The sequence below is a fragment of the Lepidochelys kempii genome, chromosome 20, assembly GCF_965140265.1.
Source record: "Lepidochelys kempii isolate rLepKem1 chromosome 20, rLepKem1.hap2, whole genome shotgun sequence".
NCBI lineage: Eukaryota > Metazoa > Chordata > Testudines > Cheloniidae > Lepidochelys > Lepidochelys kempii.
Window position 1 is genome coordinate 6753736 of NC_133275.1, and position 24360 is coordinate 6778095.

At 47.8% G+C, this 24360-nt stretch overlaps 1 protein-coding gene across 1 annotated transcript; it reads right to left on the minus strand.

Moving 5' to 3' along the window:
• Window positions 1-1396: 1396 nt before the first annotated feature.
• LOC140900811 (keratin, type II cytoskeletal cochleal-like) lies at window positions 1397-19094 on the minus strand. Its single transcript, XM_073318659.1, has 9 exons — window positions 18589-19094; window positions 17578-17786; window positions 13109-13169; window positions 12806-12901; window positions 8059-8223; window positions 7800-7925; window positions 5389-5609; window positions 4049-4083; window positions 1397-1654 (listed from the first exon to the last, which is right to left on the minus strand). The coding sequence occupies exons 1-9, from the start codon at window positions 19003-19005 to the stop codon at window positions 1467-1469; spliced, it is 1518 nt and encodes a 505-aa protein (XP_073174760.1). The 5' UTR covers window positions 19006-19094; the 3' UTR covers window positions 1397-1466.
• Between the last annotated feature and the right edge of the window lie 5266 nt (window positions 19095-24360).

The window sequence follows — 24360 nt, forward strand, 5'->3', positions numbered from 1 at the left end:
AGTGACATCGATTTATACCAGCTGATGGGTTGGGTGCTTGGATGAAAATGAATTCAGTCAGACTTAGGAAAATCAAGCGTATCTCTGCTGAAGTCAACAGACTAGCACTTTGTGTGTGAGAGGAATCTGAAGCCCTCCTTGGGCCAGAATTTCAGCCGGTATAAATGTGTATAACTCCACTGAAGCCAATGCTATGCTGATTTACACCAGAAGTGTATCTGGTCCATTGTCTGCTGCATGTGATATTAAAGGTGTATGGAGTAAGATCCCAGTGTTTGCGACTTATGTCATCATTTACAATTAAGCAAAGGAGTTGCAGAGTGTCAAACACCACCTGTCTGATTGACAGCACTTTGCACCCATATAAATGACAATACAAGCTTCAAGAGTCCCTAAATATTTCTACCATAGATAAACTCTTTGGGCTTGGTTCTCCTCTCACTTGCCTCACTTTTATGTCTATACAATTCCAGAGGCTTTTATGGAGTCGCTCCTGATTTGCACCAGTGTAAGTGAGAACAGAATGTAGTAACCATATTGCTTACATTTTGTGGTGAAACAAATTAATTCCCACTCTCTGCACGCTTTTAAAAGAAGATTGTCAATGCAGTTTGTACTGAAATAACAAAGTAAACTCTTATGGGCCATGGCACCATGTATTCTCTTGGAATGGTGGAAATAAATGGAAGCTATTTATTTTTGATCCAGCATACCAGATTGAAAAAAGAGTGGCCAGAAGAGAGGCCCAAGGCTGAAGAATGTACTGCAAAATTTAAAGTAATTTTTTGGCCATTTAGTTTTGGGCAATTTTATGCCCTTCAAACTTCACTGTGTGTGCGTGAATTTCTGCATTCTAAAAAGCCAAATTTAAATGTCTGCATTTTTTTCTGTAGAAAGAAAGAAAGAAAGAAAGAAAGAAAGAAAGAAAGAAAGAAAGAAAGAAAGAAAAGCCAACTTCTTTTTCTAACAAAACATTTTTGGATTCTTAACTAAGAGCTGGGGTTTTCAAAACAGCCTAGGGGGTTTAGGTGCCCAAATCCTATTCAGAGGGAGTTCAGCACCTTATTCGCTTGGGCTCATTTGAAAAATCCCAGCAGAAATTTAGAAAAACTTGATGTTCAAATGGTTTTGCCTTTGGGTGGGTGAAATTCACCTTCATGCAAAGAGCCAGACAAAGGGCTATAGTAGGACTTAAGTCACGTGTAGGCATTATCCTGCCCTCTGCACAGCGGTGAATTTCACGCTAGATCCTGCTTTTGGTGGCAAAGCTCAATGGGGCAAAGTCAAGCCCTGGGCTGTCTGCGGTGGGGTCATGCACTGTGATGTATCTTACTGGCATTTCATTCATCACTGCACAATTTTGCAACCAGTTTGGCTGTCAGGAGACAATAAAACCTTTGTCTTTCTATGCCATTTATTTATTTTTGTACTCATATTCTGGCAGTGATGAGCTTGGTGTTTGGAGCTTAGTTCCTGTCACTTCTTCTTCTGAAAGAGGTCGTCCTCAGAGAGTACGCTTTCATACCACCAGGGCTCCCTCCGGAGGAAAAGGAGAGTCCCCCGCTGCCCATTCCGCTTCCCAGGCCAGTTCCTCCTCCAAAGCCATACCCACTCGCGCTGCTGTATCCGCCTCCAGCACTAGAATTGACCACAGCTATGGTGCAAAAACAAAACCATCATAAATGCCTGGGTTTGCAGATCCACTCCAGTCAGGAGAGCACAATGCAATTGCAGCTGTGCCCAGCTGGTGCAGAGAGGGCCTGATTCTCCATCGCCCTGCACCTTGTGTCATGATTCACCCCAGTTCAAAGAGACTGCCAAGTGTACAAAGCAGCCATTTTGTGTGTACTTTGCACTGATTTTGCACTGGTGTAAATCACAACAAAGGGTGCAGAACAATGAAGAATCAGGCCAAGATGGTGTCATGGGAACAGGAGCATGACCTGGCAACGAGGCCCCAGTCCTGCATTAAGAAGCACTTCTGCCCACCCCTGTACCCATGCAGACTCCCATTCACAATGGGACTCCCACAAGGAAGCAGGAGTCTGCACCAGTGTATCTCATTGCAGGATCAGGGTCTAAGAGTGGCCAGTGCATGGCAAATGGTGCATTTTTGGTGCTAGCTAGAGCTGTGTGGCAACTGGATTTTTCCTTTTCACAGGAAATTCCATGCATCCAAAAAAACATTCTGTTCCAGAATAGAATGAAAAACAAATTTGAAATTTTAGTTGAAATAATTTTTAAAAACAACTGTTTCAGATTGATCGAAACGTTTCTTTTCAGTTTTGGTTTTTGAAAAAGAATTAACTTGCATATTATCAAATAAAAGAAATTAAGCGAAAAGTCTTTTTGAAATGTACAATTGGAACGCTCCATTCAGATTTTTTAAATGACATTTCATTGAAATCGACACATTTCTGCAAAACCCTTTGGTTTCAACAAAATGGCATTTTCCGATGGAGAAATGTTCAGTCAGAAAATTTCTGACCAGGTTTAGTGCTAACATCGCACAGACAGAACATCTGGTGGATGAGTATTTTTGACTTCAATGGGATTATTGATGTACTTAAATTTAAGCATGGGCTAAAGTGATTTGCTGGGGCTAGAATATTCAAAATAAATAAATACATGAATAACCATTATGGAAAAATCCTGTCAAATTTGATAGAAAGTTATCCGTTTTCATACACACTCTCATATTAAGCTGCCGTTTATAAAGGGTTCAATAAATGATCAATAGGTACTAGAAGCATGTCACATGCGGCAGCTCTGGCGCTGGGGTTCAGGAAGGTTTGTACGTGGGGCAGCTACCATGGCTGCGCTCGTGATTTTAAAGCCCTAACTCAAGTGAGCGTTGGCGTGAGTATGGCTACTCAAGCTGGGAATCACACCCCTAGCTCCTAGCCATGTCAATGAGAATCAGGCTCTGTAGGTTTGGAGGGCGCGTGAAAGGTCTATAGCAGGGGTGGGGATCCTACAGCTGGCGGGCCGGATCCGGCCTGCTGCTTCATTTCATACCGCCCGGGGCAAGTCTCTGTGCCGTGGGCCGGAAGCCCCGAGCCTCGGCACTCCCCGGCCCGTGGAGCTGGAGCTGTGAGCGCTGGCTCACCAGAAGTCCGGTCGGCTCTGCGCAGTGACCAGCAGCGACCGGCAGGTCCCTGCAGCCCCTAGGAGCAGGGGCAATCAGGGAAGCTCCACGCACTGCCCCCGCCCCCTGTGCCGGCTTCGCAGCTCCCATTGGCCGGGGGAACCGCAGCCAATGGGAGCTCCGGGAGCAGCGCCTGCAGGTACGGGCAGCACGCGCCGCGCAGAGCCTCCTGGCCCCTCTGCCTGGGGGCCGGACATGGCGGCCGCTTCTGGGAGCAGCGCAGAGCCAGGGCAGGCAGGAAGCCTGCCTTAGTCCCGCTGCGCAGCTGACTGGGAGCCACCTGAGGTAAGCGCCACTCAAACAGAGCCCACACCCTGAACCCCCTGCCCCAGGTCAGAACCCACTCCCCCACCCACACCCCTGCCCCAGCCCTGAGCCACCTCCCACACCCAAACTCCCTCCCAGAGCCCACACCCCAACCCTCCTCCCGCACCCCAATCCCCTGACCCAGCCCTGAGCCACCTCCCGCACTCCAAACCACTTGGCCCCAGCCCGGAGACCACTCCTGCACCCTAGACTCCTCATCCCCAGCCCCACACCCGCACCCCCAGCTGGAGCCCTCACCACCTCCTGCACCCCAAACCCCTGCCCCAGCTTGGAGCCCCCTCCTGCACCCTGAACCCCTCATTTATGGCCCCACCCCGGAGCCTAGGGAAGCCCTGAACCTTTCCCCCTCCTCTCCCCCGTGGGGCTTTGTGTGGCCCATGACTGATTTTTTCGGTGGGTCAGTGGCCCTTGATAGAAGAAAGGTTCCCCACCCCTGGTCTATAGGATACCATTGGGGTCTTCCTCATTCATTTTCTCTAGGGATCCAATAAAATAAAATCAATGGCCTGTGAACTCTGAAGCACGTTTTCTCCAACCTCTCTAGGGAAGGAATTAATTGTAAAGCCAACTCACAGATGCTGACACTGCCAACGTGGTCCCCAGCCAACCTGTGGAGGGAGGAAAACAAAGGCAAGAAAGAAGAAGTTTGGTTAGACTTCTCATCAGATATGGTACCCAGAGGCTTTTGGCTTTGAAGACCAGCACAATGGGAATGTATTATGATTGCTATTATAAATAATGAATATGAGACAGCTGTATCATCAGGTACTTTGTCCTTTACTAACAAACGTGCTTCATCCCTTCAAGACATGCATTGTTAATGGCACGTCCGACTCTGACAGGAGCTGATGGGGTAAATCTGGTTGGAAATTTTCCATCTACATGAGTTATTTTTAATAGAAAACCATTTTGTTGTTTTTTTTTTTTTGTTGACAAAATGGGTGTTTCCATGGAAAATGTCACTTTGGTCAAAACAATTTTGGAATTTGGGTTCAAAAAATGAAAATTTTCCCATGCCCAATAATCTGTTTCTACACTGAATTTTTTTTTGCCAGCAAGAGAAAACAGAACATGCTTTGAGCAGGGGGTGGGACTAGATGACCTCCTGAGGTCCCTTCCAACCCTGAGATTCTACGATTCTATGATTTATTTAAAAAAATGAAATGTTTTGAAGAAAAATCCCATCAAAACTAAAAAAAAAAATTCATTTTCATTGAAATTTTTCACCGGGGAAAAAATCAGCTCGAAACGGGATTTTTGCCATTGATGTCCATGAGAACGCAGCAGGGCACTGAAATCTGTTCTGGGCTCGCGTGGGACTGATGTGGTGCATTCGCTTTTCCCTGCCTCTGGGGTTAACTTTTCTCCCACCTCCACGAATATTCCCAATCAACAGACACACCGTTGCATTAATGCCCCAATTCAGAGAGGAGCTGAGAACTTGCCTCTCCCATTGATGATGACGGTCATTGAATCCCATCTCTCAGGATCAGGTCCTGTAAGTCATTTACCTTTATGGAGCAGTTTTAAAGCCCTGAATCCTGCTCCAGTTAAGACAGTGGTAAAACTCGTTGACATCAAAGGAAGTAGGACTGAGCCCCGGATACAGCAAATGATGTCTCATGGGAAACTGTGAACAACACTGGATCTGATTCCTCACTGCCTGGTGCCTGTCACCATTCACCCCCACGTGCAAAACCGGTGTAATGCCCCCGATCTGATGTGGGAGCATCACACCTCTTCTTTGCACAGGTGTAAATAACCATTCAAAGTGTAGGACAACGGAGAAATGGGTCCTTCTTTCTAGAAACGATTTTGCGTGCTGCGCACACCATGGGTCAGACCCTCTGGGGTAAATTGGCCTAGTTCTGATGAACTATGCCAATGATTTTAGGCCTGTATATTGCACCCACCTGCTCTCTTCTCCCTCCAGCAGCTTTCTGTAGGTGGCGATCTCGATATCCAGGGCCAGCTTGACGTTCATCAGATCTTGGTACTCCCGCAGCTGGCGGGCCATGTCCTGCTTGGCTTTATTCAGGGCAGCCTCCAGCTCCTCCTGTTTTGCCATGGCGTCTTTGATGGCCCTCTCGCCACGTTCCTCGGCCTCAGCAATGGCTGCCTCCAGCTTGGCACGCTACAAGTGCACAACACGGGACTTCAGTGTGTGTTTCAGCCCCTTGGTGTGGTATTTCTGTTCTACTATCTAGCTATGCCCTCTATGGTATCCATCCATCCCTCTATGCCATCTACGGTATTCATCCATGCATGACATCTATAGTAACCATCCATCCCTCTATGCCATCTATGGTATTCATCCATCCATCTTTGTACTGGATGGACAGACACACAAATAGCTAGACCTATCCATCTATCTATCCATCCATCTATCTGTTGATGACATCTTTGTATCAGAGAGAGATATACACAGAGATGGACTATCTATCTATTTATCTATGTATCTAATCTAGGCATTCCCAATGCACAATGAGTTAGTTGACTTCTTCTTAGAAGTCACTCCAGCTGGAGCTGCCATTCTAGATTGGACCTTGGGTCCATCTATGGTAGTTGGGCAATGAGCAAGACCTGACCTTCCAGAGGAGGACAAAAGACTCCCAGTGCAATCTGCCTGTCTACAGATGGATTGTATTTCTAGTGCACCCTTTACTGTAGGATCAACATTACATACATCTGTAGAATAATACAACTGTTGGGATGGAAGGCTTGGTTTTAAACTGCCATTCATTATTCAAAAGCAGCTTTACTGGCTCACACTATTTGCTTATGAATGTGTGTTCCAGCCACCCTGCCCTGAAACCAAATAAACACCGCTGAGTGATTTACAATAGCTTATCTCCCCACTTTTTGTGCACTCTGGTTATTCATTGCAAATATCCATGCCTTGCAGGCAGTGAGCCATCAACTTTGCAGGAGTTTTAAACATCCCTTTGATGCACTGATTAAAGCGGCAGGATAAAGTGAAGAAAAACCCCAGCCTGGCTGAATGAGCAGATTGTGTGCACATCTGGCTCTTCCCTGATACAGAAAGGGAGTGGAGAAGTTAGGTGGATGGATCATACAAGTCAGAGATGGCAAAGAATTGAAGTGTCATGTCCCTCTCCGTAACCCATGCAGGATTGCTCCCTATTGCACTGAAATTAAAAACCCTGGATGGCTCGTGGCAGCTGACTTGGGCTTGTGGGTCTCAGGCTGTGGGGCTGTAAAACTGCATTGTAGACCTTGGGGTAGAGTGGCCATTTGTCCCGTTTTGGCTGGGACAGTCCCTTTGTGGCAAAGGTGGGCATTTGTCAAAAAAGTGGGGAGTGAAAGAACATGCGGGGGGTGAGTGGGGATGCCAGCCCCGTGCAGAGTGGGAGGCAGGGCTCAGGCAGAGGGCAGACAGGGCTTAAGCAAACAGCTACGCCAGCCCCAGCCTTGCGTGGGGGGCAGGCAGGGCTCGGGGGACCAGCGATGCCAGCCCTGCATGGGGGGGCTCGGGCGAGCAGCTCAGGACAACCCTGTGTGGGGGGAGGCAGGGGAAGGTCTCAGGCTAGCCCCACACAGTGTCTCTTTTTCCCTTTGGGAAATATGGTCACCCTACATTGAGGCTCAGGTTGGAGCCTGGAATCTGAGATCCTCCCCCATCGCGGAACCCACCTTGAATTGTCCCTTAGAGTACATACTAACTACCTATGCTAAACAATGTGTTCCACCTTGAATTTAGCTGTGACGCTCAAAGTTCTTTTCCCAGACCTGAAGAAGAGCTCTGTGTTGTTTCTCTCACCAACAGAAGTTGGTCCAATAAAAGATATTATCTCCCCTGCATTGTCTCGCTATTAACCTGTGTGTCAAGCGCATCTGCTGCAGTGCTTCATGGGAGTTGTAGTCCCATGTTCCTCATGGCCCCATTCTTTTTTATGGGCCCGGCTCGCCAGTCAGACTCCATCCTCCATGATGCACTGGAGTGCCTCGCTGTGGCTGAGCCATCATGACATAGAGCCAGGAATAGAAACCACGTTTCCCGACTCCTACAATAGTGCCCTATCCACTAGACCATGACTGTAATGGAAGTACTCCCAGAGTAAAGCACTGGCCAGTGGAAGTCATGGTGGCAGTACTGGGATCAATATAACAACGGACACCTGGACATGTTGCCTTCCCTCGCAAGATCTTCCTCTTCTGACATTATAACTGCAGCTTTCTCCAAGTGCTTTTAATAGGCACTGACCTTAAGACCTCTTACTGTATTTATGAACCTTCTTTCTATTAAACTCATGACTCAACACACTCTGGAAGAAGCAGCAGGAAAACCAGGCCAACGCCTCACCTGGCTTTTCACGTTGTCAATTTCAGCCTGCAGTCTGTGGATCATGCGGTTAATCTCCGTGATCTCGGTCTTGGTGTTGCGCAGTTCATCACCGTGTTTCCCCGCAGTGGCCTGCAGCGTCTCAAACTGTGGTACACAACAACAGCTCCGTAAAGGACAGTCATCATGGTAGCTCTCAATGGCCCCTCACAGACTAGCCTCTCCAGACACATATTGAATAGCAGAAACTCCGAGTTCCCCTATTTCCATCATCGCTCACCTTGGTTTGGTACCAGGACTCAGCTTCCATTCGGCTCTTGTTGGCCATTTCCTCGTACTGCGCTTTGACCTCAGCGATGATGCTGTCCATATCCAGGTTTCGGCTGTTGTCCATCGTGAGGACCACAGAGGTGTCAGAGACCTGTGCCTGCAGCTCACGAAGTTCCTGCGAATTACATTAAACACATTATAATCTCAATTGGCTAATTTTCTATCTCAGCTGAGCTTCAGGGTTGCCAACTTTCTATTTGCAGAAAATCGAATACCCTTGCCCCGCTCCCTGCCCCACTCCTTTTCCAAGGCCACGCGCCCCTGCTCACGCCATGTCCCTCCCTCTGTCGCTCGCTCTCCCCCACCCTCACTCACTCACTCATTTTCATCGGGCTGGGGGAGGTGTTTGGGGTGCGGGGGGTGGCGAGTGGTGGTGAGGGCTATGGGTATGGGCTCTGGGGTGGGGCTGGGGATGAGGGGTTTGAGGTGCAAGAGAGGGCGCTGGGCTGAGGCAGGGGGTTGGGGTATGGGAGGGGGTATGGGATCTAGGCTGGGGGGTGTGGGCTCTGGGGTGGGCCATAAATGAGGGGTTCAGAGTGCAGGAGGGGGATCCAGGATGGGGCAGGGGGTTGGGGTGTGGGGGGGTAAGGGCTCCAGCTGCAGGTACAGGCTCTGGGGTGGGACCAGGGGTTTGGGGTGCAGGAGAGGGCTCCGGGCTGAGGCAGGGGGTTGGGGTGTGGGAGGGGGTATGGCCTATGGTCTGGGGGGTGCAGGCTCTGGGGTGGGGCATAAATGAGGGGTTCAGGGTGCAGGAGAGAGATCCGGGCTGGAACAGGGGGTTGGGGTGTGGGGGGAGTGAGAGTTCTGGCTGGGGGTGTGGGCTCTGGGGTGGGGCCGGGGTTTGAGGTGCAAGAAGGGGCTCTGGGCTGGGGGAGGGGGCTGGGGAGCAGGATGGGATGCGGGCTCTGAGCGGTGCTTACCTCAGGGGGCTCCTGGGAAGCTGCCAGCATCTCCCTCCGGCTCCTAAGCGGAGGCACGACCACGTGTCTCTCTGCACTGCCTGCACCTGCAGGCACCGCCCCCTCAGCTCCCACTGTCCAGGGTTCCTGGCCAATGGAAGCAGCTGAGCTGGTGCTGGGGGCGGGGGCAGCGCACAGAGCCCCCGTGGCCATCCCTCTGCCTAGGAGCCAGAGGGAGATGCCGGCAGCTTTCCGGGAGTCACACAGGAGCTTGACTTTTAACGTCAGTGGTGCTGACCCGCAGCTGCCAGGGTCTCTGGGTTCCAAAACCAGACACCTGACAACCCTAGCTGAACTGTTTGATCTCTCTCTTCTGTTCTAAGGTGTTACTTGTAGAAACCAATTAAGATCAGAAAAGAGAAGCAAAGGAAAGGAAAGGAGATAAGAAGAAACTTGTCAAATAAATCATTAGCCAGGAAGGAATCCAACTAAGTGTCGCAATACAGTAGCTGCCAAAACAGATCATTCTGATGCTGCAAGGTGAAGAAAAAAAGCAGAGATGTACCTGACACCTGTATCCAAACTCACCCAAAGTTTAAGGGGGGTCAAGGAGCTTTGCCCCTCTGTAGAGAAAGGAGCCCAGCTGTGATGTGAAGGGCCAGATCCAAATTCATTCAAAGTTTGGATCCAGAGTTTTGGATCAGGCCCAACTTTACTACAAAGTTAGGGCCAGATTCTACCACTCTTAGCCAAGGATGTAAAGAGACTATCTCGCCATCTGAGCAAGCCAGGTTTAAAGTAAGAGGGCAGGGAGGGATAAATTAGAGATGGCTGCTCCTACTCTCCCTAGCAAAGGCAGGTGAGAGCTCCTGCAGTGGGGTGACCACCCCACACGGGACTGAAAGGGTTAAGGTGGCGAGGCAGGCCAATGAACTCCAGAGGCTGGAGGAAGAGCCAGGAGCAGGGAACTAATTGGAAGCAGGTTCAGCTGGGCAGGAACAGGTGGGGCCTGTAGAAAGCCAGGTAGCTGGCAAAAGTTGAGGAGTGCTGGGAAAGGCTGCAGGAAGGCAGGCAGCAGTCACTCCCTGGGAAGCGGGAGAAGGTTTGGAGCTGGTACACCCAGAGAGAGAAGGGGAACCAGGTGTGGTAGGAAGCAGTCTAGGGAAGGAGCAGTGAGGACGGAGACAGGAAAGCCCAGAATGGCTGAGCTGTGGGGGGTCCCTGGACTGGAACCTGGAATTGAGGGCAGGCCTGGATTCCCCTGCCAGCCACTGAGGGAGTGAATGGGAAGACTGCCTAGGACGGCTGGACAGGAAAGACTGGAAGGGGGAAAGTGCTGAGTGATCTAGCCGGAAGGAAGAAGACGCTGTGGTTCCTGGAGTGAGAGTGTGGCTGCAGACCAGAGGGAGAAGCAGAGCAATGGCATGCAAATTGCAGAAGGGGCGTCAACCTCAAGAGCTAATCCCCAGAGTGACCAGGAGGAGGCGCCAGACCAGAGGGGAGTGGTGCCCTCTGTGACAATTTGGTGGAGAACGCAGGCACATGGTTGCTCCTGCTACAAGGGGAGGTTGAGAGACTGTGGTGGACTGTGAAAGACTGTATAAGGCAGTTACCCTGATGCAAGGGGAGCAGGACAGACTATAATAGAGACACTTGAGGCAAAGTGGCAATGGAGCCGCAGTGCGCGGAAGCTTTCTTTGCAGAAGGCATTTAGACCCTCCCAGGAAGGACTCCAGAATCCCCCCACCCCCTGCAGAAGTTGGGGGGATGACAAACAGCAGGGATGGATCCAGGCCCTGCTGCAGCAGGTGCTGGAGAACCAGCAGAGACAGTGGGAGACACGTTGGTATGTGCAGAATTATTTGGCACAGCTGGCCAAACTGCAGCAGGCTCTAGTTATAAGCTCCTGCAGGAAGAAATTAGTAGAGGCCTCAGGGAGCAAGATAGGAAGGAAGATATCAGAGCTAGGAGGCTGGAGGCCTGGGCACCAGGAGTGTTACGCCTGTGAGTGAGGAGAACACCAGAAAAGGGAATGCCCCTGCTAGGATGGGGAAGAGAGGAAAGCCCCAAAGAGTGCGTCCTGTGGGGAGAACAGGAAAAGGAGGGGCATGTTTTGCCTGTGGTCAGTGGGAGCACCTTTGGAGGAGATGCCCATACATGAGCTGTGAGGTGAAGGCAAGCCCAGGGGAAGGGGCTGCGCAAGAGAAGGCCAAAAGGAAGCCTTGCTGACAAGGCAAAGAAAAGGGTTTGCTTTGGGTGCCATGAGGCTGGCCATGTAAAAAGGCATTGCCCACTTAAGAGAGGGTGTGGTAGCAAAGGGGAAGTATGGGTCCCAGTGAGGCAGGAAAAAAGGGGTTATGAGATAGAACAATTGGGACAGAGAGGGCCCAGGTGAACGTAGGAACGACCACAGAAGGGCAGCAGACTACGGTGGGGACTCAGACCCTGATGGAAAGGGTATTGGAGGCTTTCCAATCGGAACTGGAGGGAGACCCAAGGTGGAGTCTTCAGGCATCATGACCAGGACTCAGTGAACTTCTTTTGCCACCAGAAAATCAATATTAATTTTTTTTTAGCTTGCACCACTTGCATCTTCTGCAGTAAACTCGCTTCAGAAGGAAACCTGTGATCCCCTGGCTCCCGAGTCTGTTTAAATACAAAGCTCACATGGAACAAAGAGCCGGATTTGCTAAACGGTGATTTGAGTCGTCTATGCAAATTACGATCAACCAGGGGGCCTACACGTGTTGCCACAGGAAGAGCTCTATTGTCAACTGTCCAGGACCCAAAGGGAAAATTTCGAAGTGGAGTATAAATTAAGGCTAGTTGAAAATTTTCCACTGAAACTTAAAATTGGATTTTTGACTAAGCAAAATAAAATTTTGTGAGAAGTGTCTGCTTTCCAGGGCAAATTTCAATTTTTGGCCAGAAAATGGAAAGTCTGAAAACGAAAATATTTTGATGATTAAATGCCACGGTGGTGCCTCATGAGTAATTGAAGTGCCTTGTGCCCCCATTCTCCTGTATAGACCAGGGTCCCCAGTTGGACTTCATCTTCCATAGTGCACCACTGCTTTGTGAGTGCCGTACTACACTGCTTTCCCCTACCGTAAGGAAGGACTGTGGTGCATCATGGGAGACGTAGTCTGACTAGGGAGTCTGGTCTATAGAAGAGAATGAGGTCCTGGAAGTACAACTCACAGGAGGCACAAGGATGGCATTTCATAATCAAAATATGTGGAGTTTTCGCCAAAATATTTTGTCTAAAACACACACACACACATGCGTTTTCCAATCAGCTCTATTAGAAATGCAGTCACAAAATAAATTCACAACACTAGAGTTCTTCTTCAGCTCTTGTGTCTTTCATCACGGATGACAAGAAATCATTGCATGAGATCACAGGGACTGCAAACTTCATTTGATCTGTTTTACCCTCAAGCTGTTGCTTGGGTGGCCATGGGCTGTATTTTATGACACCGGGGGACTGGGACAAATATAGCACTTTAGGGCTTCATTTTTGAGCATCACTGAACAGATCCTCACAGTCTGAACCTCTTGCTCATATGCATAGGACCTGATTCTCCTCCTTACAAAAGTATAACTCTATAATCTTTCCGGAAGCTATTCCTGATTCTCACTTGTTTAAGTGAGAGAAAAATCAAGGTCTATCCATCCAACCATCCATAATATTTACATACCATAGCCACAAATCACGAAGCATCTCCTTGGAAACGTCAATCACTGATGGAGTTACACATCATCAGTCTGTCTATGATAGAGGGAAAGGGCACTTACTGCTTCGTAGAGAGACCTCAGGAAGTTGATCTCATCGGTCAAGGCATCTACCTTGGCCTCCAGCTCCACCTTGTTCATGTAGGAAGCATCGACATCCTGAAGAATAATCAAGACACCAAGTTTGGCTTCTGTGGAGGTCAGGGGTGCTCACTGTCTCTGAAAATCAGGGTGTTTATTCAGGTTCCCAGATAAGGATTCGGGTGTTGCCTACGTCCAGGGCTAGTCTATACTAGAAACATTACCGCGCCTCCGCCCCTTTGAAACTCAACTTCTGCGATTTCGTTCAAAGATCGTGCCACTCACCTTTTTGAGAACGACAAACTCATTCTCTGCTGTCGTGCGCTTGTTGATTTCATCTTCATACCTGATGGGAGGAAAGGAAGCGGCGTGCGTGAGAGTGAAAGCTGGTCAGGAGTTTTTAGACAAAACATTTTCTCGTCGTAAAACGCCCGTTTGTGGAAACGGACACTGTCGGTTTGGATAAATCTCCCGATTTGAGAAATGGGTTTTTTTTTTTTTCATTTTGAAATTGTACAAACAGGACTGTTTTACGTTTTAGACACAAAGCTTTGTTTTTCGGTTCCAAGTGACTTTTTTGTTTTGAACTTTCACTTCATTTTCTTGACCTTAAAAATAGCCTTAAAAATGTTAAAACGTTGAAATTGAAACACAACATTTCAGTTGGGCCCAATCTGATCTTTTCCCAGATTATCAGTTTACACATATCTGGGGGATTTTGACTTTTTGTTTTGATATGGGGTGGGGAAAAAGTCAAATCTCAGAAACTCTCATGGAATGGGAAAGCACCCACCTCTAGCTAGACCCCAGCCAAAAATTCACAATGAATAACTTAGCTGATCAATTTAACCTCTTGATCCATTTGAGAATCATCTCCAGTCAGCGTATGATTTCCCACGATGTGTTTGTCATTTGAAATTGTTTGCTGCAGGTTCTGCAGAGTGCTATTTAAAGTGGGGGGGCCACATAGATTTGCCCCTTCCCTCATCTTACCCTCCTTTTCCCTTCTTAGGGCTCCCCCGAGCCGCCTGAGCTCCCAGCCTATGAGCAGCCCCTACACTCACACCCTCCAAATTTAAGAAAATAATCCTTAGTCCTAGATCCTCAGCTGGTGTAAATCAGTAATGGTACTACTCCTATTTACATCAGCTGAGGGCCTGACCCTTGGTCTGCCCAAACAGCTCATTGCAAGTGTCTAATATTTGAAATTCATGCTGTGTTATTTGTCTTTGATTGGACACATAAGTCACATGCTATTGTTTAGGCTGCCTGTTTGGATGAGCGGTAACTCATGGAATCAGATTCCTGGTGCAAAGAGTCACAACTTCCTCCCCAGGATACCCACCAAAAGCGAATGCTGGTCCAAAAAGGGTGTGAACAGTTACAGCAAATTCATTCAAACATCTTCCAAACTTGTCTGGTAGTATTTCCTCCTCCTCGTTATCATTGCTATTGTTATGCATATCTTTATACCAGGATTTCAAAGCATTTTGCAGGCATTGATTAAGCCTCAATATACCAGTAGAAGGTAATCAAGTCTAATTAGCCCCTTTCACAAATGGGGAAACTGAGTCACAGAGAGGGTATGGCTCAAATTTTCCAGTGCTCTCTAATTTGGGCTACATCAGTTTCTGGTTATCCATTTTTATCACGAGCTGTTTGTACTACAGTTGCATCTAGGAGCCCGGGTGACGGACCAGGATCCCATTATGCGACGCACTGTACAATCACAGAGCAAAAAGACCCATCTTTAGATGCAATGGGCTAGATCCTTTACATCCTTCCACAGTCTTAACTGGAGCCACACTAATTTACACCCCCAAGGATCTGGCTCATAAACCCTGATTTTTAAGAATGCTGAACATTCATAACTCCAGCTGAAATTAACAGGCACTATCGGAGCCCAGCGGCACCTCTGAAATGCAGGCCTGCACGTAAGTCACTTGCCCAAGTGAATCCACAGCAGAGTGGAAAATGCAACCTGGAACAACCTGAAACCCAGTACAACAGCCCCTGAAATCCCCAGCACAGCAACTCCGTGTTTTTCATTCTAGCTGAGCAGAGCTGTCTGTGAGATACTATTGTTGGGATCATAATAGCTGCTCTGTTTGCTTACACGGCTGCTGCACAGCTGGTACGAAACCTGTTGCTTTCCAAAGTGCTTTGAGGAACCTTGAGTTCAACAGGCACCCTGTAGGCTGCAGTTCTGGTTTATGTTGCCTGCAGCAGAACGGTGCGTTGCATATACAGAGTCAGGTCTTCAGCTCGTAAAACTCAATGCGACTCCATTGAAATCAATGGAGCTGCACGAATTTATAGGAGCTGAGGATCTGGCATTCGTGAGCAAATTGCATACCCTGACATTGACACTGGCATGCTCTGCACACAGAACCTGTAGTATGGAGAGAAAGGGAATGAAATAAGTGAACAGATGTCAAAGGAGTTACCTGCCTCACCCCAAATAAGGGTATGTCTTCGGTGCACGTAGGTCTGAGCCCAAGCCCCTTCCATCCCCATACAAATCGTTCTGACTTGGGTCAGCAAGCATCCCGGTCCCAGAACCTTGCTTGGCCAGAGGGTCAGAGGCCGAGTCCCGCTCAGTGGATGGGTCCAAGCCCTGTCATTTTGCAGTGTGGATGCAGCTCAAGCACAGACCCGAGTCAGAAGGACTGAGTCGTACACTATGAATGTATTAGCACAGCTGGGAGACCCGGGTCCAGCAATTGTAAGCCCCAGTTTACAATGCAGTGTGGATGGTCAAGCGCAGACGTGGAAACACCAAGTCCACAAGTCTGGGTCCCACAGACCCGGGTTTACAATGCAGTCTTGGCATGCCCGTTATCGGTGTCAATCCAGGTACCGAATTCAGTATGACTCGCACCTGATCGGATGTAAAGTGGTGTAAATCAGGAGCAACTCCACTGATGTTACTAGTGTAAAACTGATATGAGTGAGAGAAGAATCACAACCATCTTGATTAGCTTCATGCTTCAAAATGCTTAGGGCCCGATTCTTATTTACACTTTGACCCTTTTTTACACTGCTCTGCCTTTGTAAAGGGGCCTTGCAGTGGGGGTTAATTACAGGCACACTCAATTTAAGACCCCTTCACCTTGCCAGAGCTTTGAAGTCCCTGTGCTTGATTCTCTACTGCCTTTGCACCTGGGCAGGCATTTACACCCACTTTGCTCGGCACCAGAGAAGCTACACTTACGCCAGCTGAGGATCCTGGGCTGAGGAATGGAAGCTTTTTAAACCCTCTTCGCACAGGTGTAAAGCACTGCTCCATAGGTGAGATATTAATAACCCAAGCAATGGCGGACATCCATTAGGCAGGAGATAATGCAGCCCCCAACAGTCTTTGTTTTGTTTCATCTACACGCCTCTCAGCTGCACCTGTGCAGGGATTACCGGTTATTGACTTTTCTCCTGACACTCCCTGGGGTTTATCTGCGCTATTTACAGTTCCTGTCTGCTCCAGTTTGCCAACTCAGATGGGCGCGGCCTGGGATGAAAGGAGTGAGGAGTGGTTTGAGTTGGACTTTCCCAAAGGAGTTGGTTAAGATTGAGAAGCCCCTTGTTAGATCACAAGTCATTTCCCCCCCCCATTGTTTCCATGGGTCTATGTCAACGACAGGTAGGCAGCATTATGAATCATAGGGACCTACACTATAGGCAGCGTTGCCTACTGAATAGTTTTAGCACTGAAAGTGGCAGTGTGGACACAGCTTTGGGAGACCTGTCTCTGCCACTGGCCTGCTGAGTGACCTTAAGCAAGTCATTTCACTGCCCTGTGCCTCAGTTTCCCCACCGGTAAAAGCATTGTAAAGTGCATTGAGACCTACTGACAAACTGTGCTGTATAAGAGCTAGGTGTTATTATTTTTAATAGCTGTGATATATGTAATTTAGCATTTTATACGATGATGTTGTGACATTACCAAAGCAGAACATGGTGATGTTTTCAGGAAGAACTATTTTGAAAGCGCCATTCCACACACAAAAAATTGAAAAAATTCCTTTTGTCTGTTACAATTCAGAACCAAAACACATTCTGAAATGTCAGCATTTCCCCCCGGGAGTGGAAATGCTGTTTCCCAGCCGTCTCTAGTACAAAGTCTCTGTTTGCAAACAAAGCTTTCTCCCTGGCTGCAATCGATCTGTCTTTCCTTCTGGAGAGGGTTTCCGTTCCCTCTTCCAATACTGTAACTGTAAGTCAGCCAAAGGTCAGCCACTGACTACAGGGTTGGAAATCTCTTCTGAATGAGCCATCTAAATTGCCTTAGCACATACAGATCACGTCCCTTAGAAGTTTAGATAGATTCTACAGAACTGTGTTGCTAGAAGCGCGTGTGTACAAATGTAACACTGGCAGACCCTGGTCGTCGGTGGGCGGGATCGAACCTGGGACCTCAGTGCATGAGCCTCTACTGCATGAACTAAAAGCTATTTGGGGACACACACAAACACACCCCCATATGGCCCTTAGCTAAGGTTGTAGAGCAGACTCATTAATATAACACACACACACACACACACACACACACACGTCTCGGTGCAACCAGATGGGACAGAACACCACACCAAGCAATAGCAAGCAATTACTGTGCTGGCGTGTAAGCTATTTTCTGCAGGGGGTCATAGTCCCCTGCCTTAAAAAGGATCCCCCATTGAAGAGCCTGAGCCACCTTTGCAAGGATGTCAGACAGCTCTCCTGGGCTCAGCATACCGTTAGACAACTAGATGATACATTACTTGTTCCTGAAATCCTCCACAAGATCCTGCATGTTCTTCAGCTCGCCCTCCAGGCGCCCTTTGTCATTCAGCCACCCGTCGAGCTGCCTCCGCAGGTTGTTGATGTAGGCCTCAAACATGGGAGCAATGTTGCTGCGGGTGGTCTTTTGGTCCTGCAGGAGGCTCCATTTGGTCTCCAGTATTTTGTTTTGCTGCTCCAGGAAGCGGACCTGCAAGCCAGGAGGGGAACCAGACCTTGTTAGCGAGCCAGCTATAACGGCACAAAGCTAGGAGAATAGTCTATCACTGCAAGGACATGCATGTTGTATGAGATGTGGGGGAAGGGAAAGGCATCTGAACTATTCAGGGAGAGAGTTTGAGATTCTGAAACGAGATAACACCCCAGATTTCTTACTACTGGTTCACTAGGCAAATGCAGCTTTTTCTTGTTAGAGAGGGACAGATTTGGCTTCCCCTGGGAATCTGCCTAATGACTTTGAGGGTAACTGGATCATAGAGCTGAACGCCCGTCACCCTTCGAGGGGATTTAAAAATTCCCAGCCTGGATTCCCATCCAAATTTTACAAATGGGTCAGTTGCCCAACTGGGGTAAAACAGCGGAGCTAAATGGGTGTCAATTAACTTCAGTAGAGCCACACCGATTTACAGCAAGCCTTGAGAACAGGTCAACTCAAAGCCCCAGATCCAAGCACTGCCTTGAATTTGGTGGCGTTGGATTGGCACCCAGATCTGACCTTTTGGGGCTTCTGAAATCTCTGGGATTTTTACAGCGTAGCCTAGGTTCCCTGAATGGCCCCAGCTTAATCAACAGGGAGCAAGCACCAAGGCCTTCACTGAAGCAAAAATTGTTGTGGAAGTCAACATGACTAAGAATTCAATAAGGGCTACAGGATAATTTTACCATCCATCTTTAGAACTACGGGGCCTGATCCAAAGTCTAGGGAAAGTCCCCCGCTGGTTTCACTGGGGTTTGGATCATCTCCTGAGTTGCCACCCGTTCCTGCATCTCACCTTGTCGATGAAGGAGGCGAATTTGTTGTTGAGGGTCTTGATCTGCTCCTTCTCCTCTTTACGGACCATCTGGAGGGTGGGGTCGATCTGCACGTTGAGGGGCGTCAGGAGGCTCTGGTTGATGGTCACCTCTTGGATGCTGGCAGGTGTGAACCCACCACCGGCTCCTGCGCCAAACCCAGTGCCCAGCCCATATCCAGAGTGGACGCTGTAGGAGCTGCCTCCTCCAGCGCCCAGCGAAATCCTCTTGTTGGCAGAGCCTAGGCTATAGAGACTGGAGCTGCCAAAGCCACCTGCCCTTCCCAAGCTGGCACCCCCGCCCAAGGCACGGGTCGAGGAGACAGTGCTGACTCGGACCTGTCTAAAGCCCCCTGGGGGAGCAGCCGAGCGAGAACTGAAACTTACAGCCCTCGACATGGTTACTGGGCTGGGTTCTGTCCTTCCCCTCCCGAGAAAACTCAGGCAGGCTACAGGGGAGATCAGGAGAGATCAAGTGCGTCCCTCTGAGCCTCCCTCTCCTTTTATCCGTTAGAAGAGCAGGGCTTGGTTTGAGGGCAGAGAAAGGATCATTTTACGGAGGGGTGGGTGTGTCTGGCAGCTGTCCTACCTCTTTCAATCTGCTGAAGGCGGACCGTTGACATAGTATCTCTGCTCTCCTCTCACAGATGTTAGCAGAGGGTTCTTTTACTCCTGAACCTTCCTTTGTTTCCTTGCGGCTTAGAGAGAACTTTCACAGCCTCGAGACATTGGCATTATTTTGGATATTTCCTCTAGGTTCACACAAGCAAAAATAAAAGGCAGCCATCCCTTAGCAGTAATTTCAAACATAGGGGGACCTGATTCTCATTTACACAAAGCCCCTTTACACTGCTCTGGCTCTGCACAGGAGCCTTAAAAAGGAGCAAATGCACATGACGTTGCCAGGGCTGTTCTCCATGACACAGCCAGAATGGGGGGAAGGGGCCTTTTGAGAATCAAGCCCAGACAATCTGACATAAATCAAGAAATCTATAGCAACCACCTTACTTCCTCCACAAGAAACAATACAGTAGAACCTCAGAGTTACAAACACCTTGATAACAGAAGTTGTTCAGAACTCTGAAATATTCGTAACTCTGAACAAAACATTAGGGTGGTTCTTTCAAACGTTTACAGCTGAATATTGACTTAATACAGCTTTGAGACTTTATTATGCAGGAAAAAATGCCACTTTCCCTTGATATTTATTAGTTTACATTTAACACGGTACGGTCCCGTATTTGTGTTTGTTTTTGCTTGTTTTTCTCTGCTGCTGCCTGATTGTGCATTTCTGGTTCCAAATGCGGGGTGTGGTTGACTGGTCAGTTCCTAACTCTGGTGTTTGTAATGCTCAGGTTCTACTGTATATGGCAGATCCCAGTTAAACTTCACAGAGCAGGAGAAATAAGGAAAGGCTCTCAGTGAGCGCTCCTCTGAACGGAGCTGCAGCCTATATTATAGACGAGCCACGCAGTGTGCCTGGCATCTTTCCGTTTCTTCTGACTTGTTTCCCTTCTTGATCTAAAATAAAAGCCAGCTGAGCCTGGAAGTGCGTGTTTTGCACTCTGGGCAAGGAAATGTGCACCTGTGTAGCTCTGTGGTCAAAACAAGGAAGGTCAGCTCCTGGGGTAATCCATCTGACTCCCGCACAGAAGGATGCACAAAGTAAAAATATTTTTGAAAGCCTCTCCCACTTCTGAATGTCTGCAACAAGAAAGCGTATATCCCTGCTAGGCTCTTTAAGCCCTGCCCTGATATTTGAAAATCGTGCATGGATATTTAACCCCCTGTGCTCTTCTGCAGGGCAGAATGGGGTGGGGGGGGGGGGCGAGGGGGAGGCAGAGAATGATGGTACAATGTTCTGGCTAAATCACTTTCAAAATATTTGCCCTCCCCTGCGTGGGCAAAGTGGCAGGCAGCTGGAGTGGATCTCAGCCGTTCCAAGCAGGATCCTCTATGTTAACCATGTAGAAGAAATAGCCATGAACTTTATTGACTGACAAACACATTGGATCTGCTGCTTTCTTTCTTTGCACCAGTGCTCAGGTTGGATTCAGTTAACACATGCTAGCAAAGCCCAGCCCCAGCATAACCTTTTGCCTAGCATACAACTGGCTCTTGGTTTTTAGCTGATTGAGCTTGACCGTTGACTTCTTTGTATTGTCATTTACATGAGTGCAAAATGGGGATAAAATGCAGCCAAGAAAATCTGGGTGTGTTTCACATTCAGTTTGCACAAAGAGAAAAGGACAACATAAATTGCAAGGCAGGAGGGAATCAGACCCATTAAAAGGTAACCTTGATCTCAGTTAAATCCATATAAATCCAGACTTACGCTAATGAAGCCAATGGCCCGCCCTAATTCAGATGGCACTTATACCAGTTCTAACCCCCGGTAACTCTATTTATCACAGTGGACTTAGTCCTGATTTACATCAGCAAGAGAGAAGAATCAGGTCCATTAAAAACCAGTTTCTACTCTCATTTACACTCAAATAACTTCACTGATTTCAACCAAGTTAACTCCGGATTTAGACCAGGGAAAGTGAGAGCAGGGTTTGGCTCTGCATGTTTTCTCTGGCAGTCCCAGCAGATTAGAAGCAAAGTTTCTTTTTGTTGTTGTGGACACCATGGTAACTCTGCATAGTTTTGCACCTGGATGGACTAATGAATACTTACAAATCAATGTGAATGGCCCTTAGTGACTCTGCAACAAGACACAGTATGAACCTGTTAAACACCTTCCCTTTGGGAAGCAAAAGCGTTGGAGTTCTGGATAGAGCTGGGGCAACATTTCCCCAAAAAGTCAAAATGTTTCATTTCACCTTTTTTCAAAACAAAAAGTTTGGACTTTTTGATTCAAACTGAATTTTCGTTTTGAATTTGATTTAAATTTTGTTTTTAAAACATTTTTAAAGGTGGTGGTGGAGAACCTTCCAAATGAAACAATGTTGCATTTGACCGGAAACAAAAAACCCCCACCTTTTTCGGTTTGCTGAAATTTTCAAAAAATGTTCGTTTCAGATCGACGCAAAACTATTTCCCCTGATTTTATGGTTCAGCCATAAATGGTTCAGTTATTTGAACAGCCCAGGTTCAGGTTGTTTGTTTCCAAGCTTAATCTTTCTCTTTGTTGAGTCACGCCACCCATCCGATGCAAGTCTGAGAGCAGTCCCTTTTCTGCGTGCACACAGAGGAAGAAATGGAATGAGTCATAACAGAGAAAATACAAAGTAAATACGAAGTCCTTATATAAACACATGGGCATGCACAAGGAGGTGCGGCCTCATTTCTGCAGGTCCTTGCACAGCAAGAGCTAGCTGCTGCACTCTGGTGTCTAAACACAACCCTCTGCATTAAGCAGCAGTGAATCTAGCCCCGTGTGAACCTGAGTTGTTAATGTCGAGAGTGGGGGGCAGGAAAGAGAGGCTGCGTTGGCAGGAAACGGACATGATTCTCATCATGAAAACAAGGTGCTTATGTACCACAGATTCGTAAATTTTCATAGAATCATAGAACTGGAAGGGACCTCGAGAGGTCATCTAATCCAGTCCCCTGCACTCAAGGCAGGACTAAGTATTATCTAGACCATCCCTGACAGGTGTTCGTCCAACCTGCTCTTAAACATCCCCAATGATGGAGATTCCACAACCTTCCTAGGCAATTTAGTCCAGTGCTTAGCCACCCTGACAGTTAGGAAGATTTTCCTAATGTCCAACCTAAACCGCCCTTGCTGCAATTTAAGCCCATTTTACAGCCAGACGGGACCATTAGGTCATCTAATCTGGCCTCTTGTATAGCGTAGGCCATAGAAGTTCAGCCAGCTACCCCTCCATTGAGCCCAGTAATTTACGTTTAGGTTTGGCAGAAATAAATTTCTATTTTTTCTTCATTTCGGTGGATAATATTGATTCTTATTTTTAAGCATTTTTCACAGCTGCACAAAATTATGGGGTTTAAGCAATTTTTTTTATTGATTTAAATTTTCACCATTTCGGGACATGATAGGAGGCTCGGACAATAGGAGGGGTCAGACGACAATTATTTCATGACAGGCGACACTGAGATTCGGAAAGTGAAAGCGTTATCGCCGTTGAAACACCGATTGCCAACGTCAGGTGCAAATAGCCTTTGATCAAACTTTAATACGTTCTCAAGCAGCATTTCTCGTATTTTGCCTATCTGTGAGTTTTGATTATTCCCAGTGGAACTGTCTTTTGATCAGTTTCCGTGTGCTGCGGTGAAATCAGCATTTACCTGCAACCCTTTGCAGTGTAGACATACCCAGAATAGCCTGGGTAGGATGATGATCCCTTCCCCAAATGGTGCATCTGAGCAGTATCTGGCTAGTGATTAAACACAGGCATGGGTTAGAGTTTGCCCTCCTATGGAGGTTCCCCGGTGCCCCCGTTAGTAGGCTGTGCTGGTGAATATGGAGCTGAGGAAGAGCAGTCATAAGTGTGTCTGATGACGGAGCCAGGAGGAAAGAGAAGATCCGCACTGCAGACCCAATTGTAAAGCAGCAAGCTCTGCAGTAACTTGACCCCGGCCAGCCTCCGCGTGACTGAGAATCTCTTGCAGAAGCGCTGGTTGTGCAGGTTAAGCCTGCTCGGGGCGGAGGCTGGGGGCTGTTTTGATCCACAAATTCTCCACGATTGTCAGTAAGTGAGAAACTTGTTTGGGTCAGTTCCATCTTCTCTTGGTCACCTTGAAATAGGCACCTCTCCCTCCTCTGCCTCTTGCATCTAGCAGCCTCGCAGTTGTGTACATCAAGACAGCGTACTTTAAAAGAGAGACCAGCAGTACATCACCACCTTGTCATTGAGGGCCTGATCCAGGCAAAGAACTGACTCCCTTTGAATTCAGTGGGAGTTGGCTCAGATCAGAACACACTGGGGCTTGAACCAGGGACCCCCAGAGATTAAAAAAAAAAAAAATGGCTTACTACAGTTTGAGCAAATCCAGGCTCTGCAGAGTGGGCATATGTAACAGACCCTCATTGCACCATGACTTCAGTTACTACAAACATCAACAGAGCACACCATAGGGTTCTTGTGGCTCCATTCATTCAAAGAACACTTCAGAGGCAGCTTTCTTCTCTTGTGTTTGATTCGTAGATTGCCTCTGGATTTGCAGCTGCATACAGTTCTGATGCAGACTGGGTACACAAGACACCACCCATGCTCTCTCCTGGAAACTTTGTTTTTTCTCATTTGCCATCTTTTAGATCCCATCCATATGGCCAGAATTCTTATGTTTTGAGCAAACCTTACACTTTCAATACAGATGGCTTCTATTTTAGAGTAAGAAAAATAATAAAGAAGAGATTAAAGTCTGTGGGAGAGAGCACAGTGTGTTTGCCTCTGCAACAGGCTGCAGTGGAGCTGTGCACAAAATGGTCCCTATCTCCGGCAGACTCTTAGGGCTTGTCTACATGGGGACGCTCAGGAAAATTAATCCAAATTAACTAAAGGTGTGAATTTAAAGTGGAATATGTAGAGCACATTAAACTCCTTTGTGGACAGTCTTACTCTGAATAAAAGTGGCTTTAATTCAGGTTAGCTGAATTCATTTTCTAAGCAACGATTTGAATCATAGAATCATAGAATATCAGGGTTGGAAGGGACCTCAGGCGGTCATAGAGTCCAACCCCCTGCTCAAAGCAGGACCGATCCCCAATTAAATCATCCCAGCCAGGGCTTTGTCAAGCCTGACCTTAAAAACTTCTAAGGAAGGAGATTCTACCACCTCCCT

What these genes read in the sequence shown, in the direction of transcription:
- LOC140900811 (XM_073318659.1), bottom strand. Translation starts at nt 19,005, where the DNA reads ATGTCGAGGGCTGTAAGTTTCAGTTCTCGCTCGGCTGCTCCCCCAGGG. An exon ending in TCGCCTCCTTCATCGACAAG is followed by an intron (nt 17,787 to 18,588) that starts GTGAGATGCAGG and finishes CCTGGCTTGCAG; the next exon opens with GTCCGCTTCCTGGAGCAGCA. An exon ending in GTGGAGGATTTCAGGAACAA is followed by an intron (nt 13,170 to 17,577) that starts GTAATGTATCAT and finishes TCCTCCCATCAG; the next exon opens with GTATGAAGATGAAATCAACA.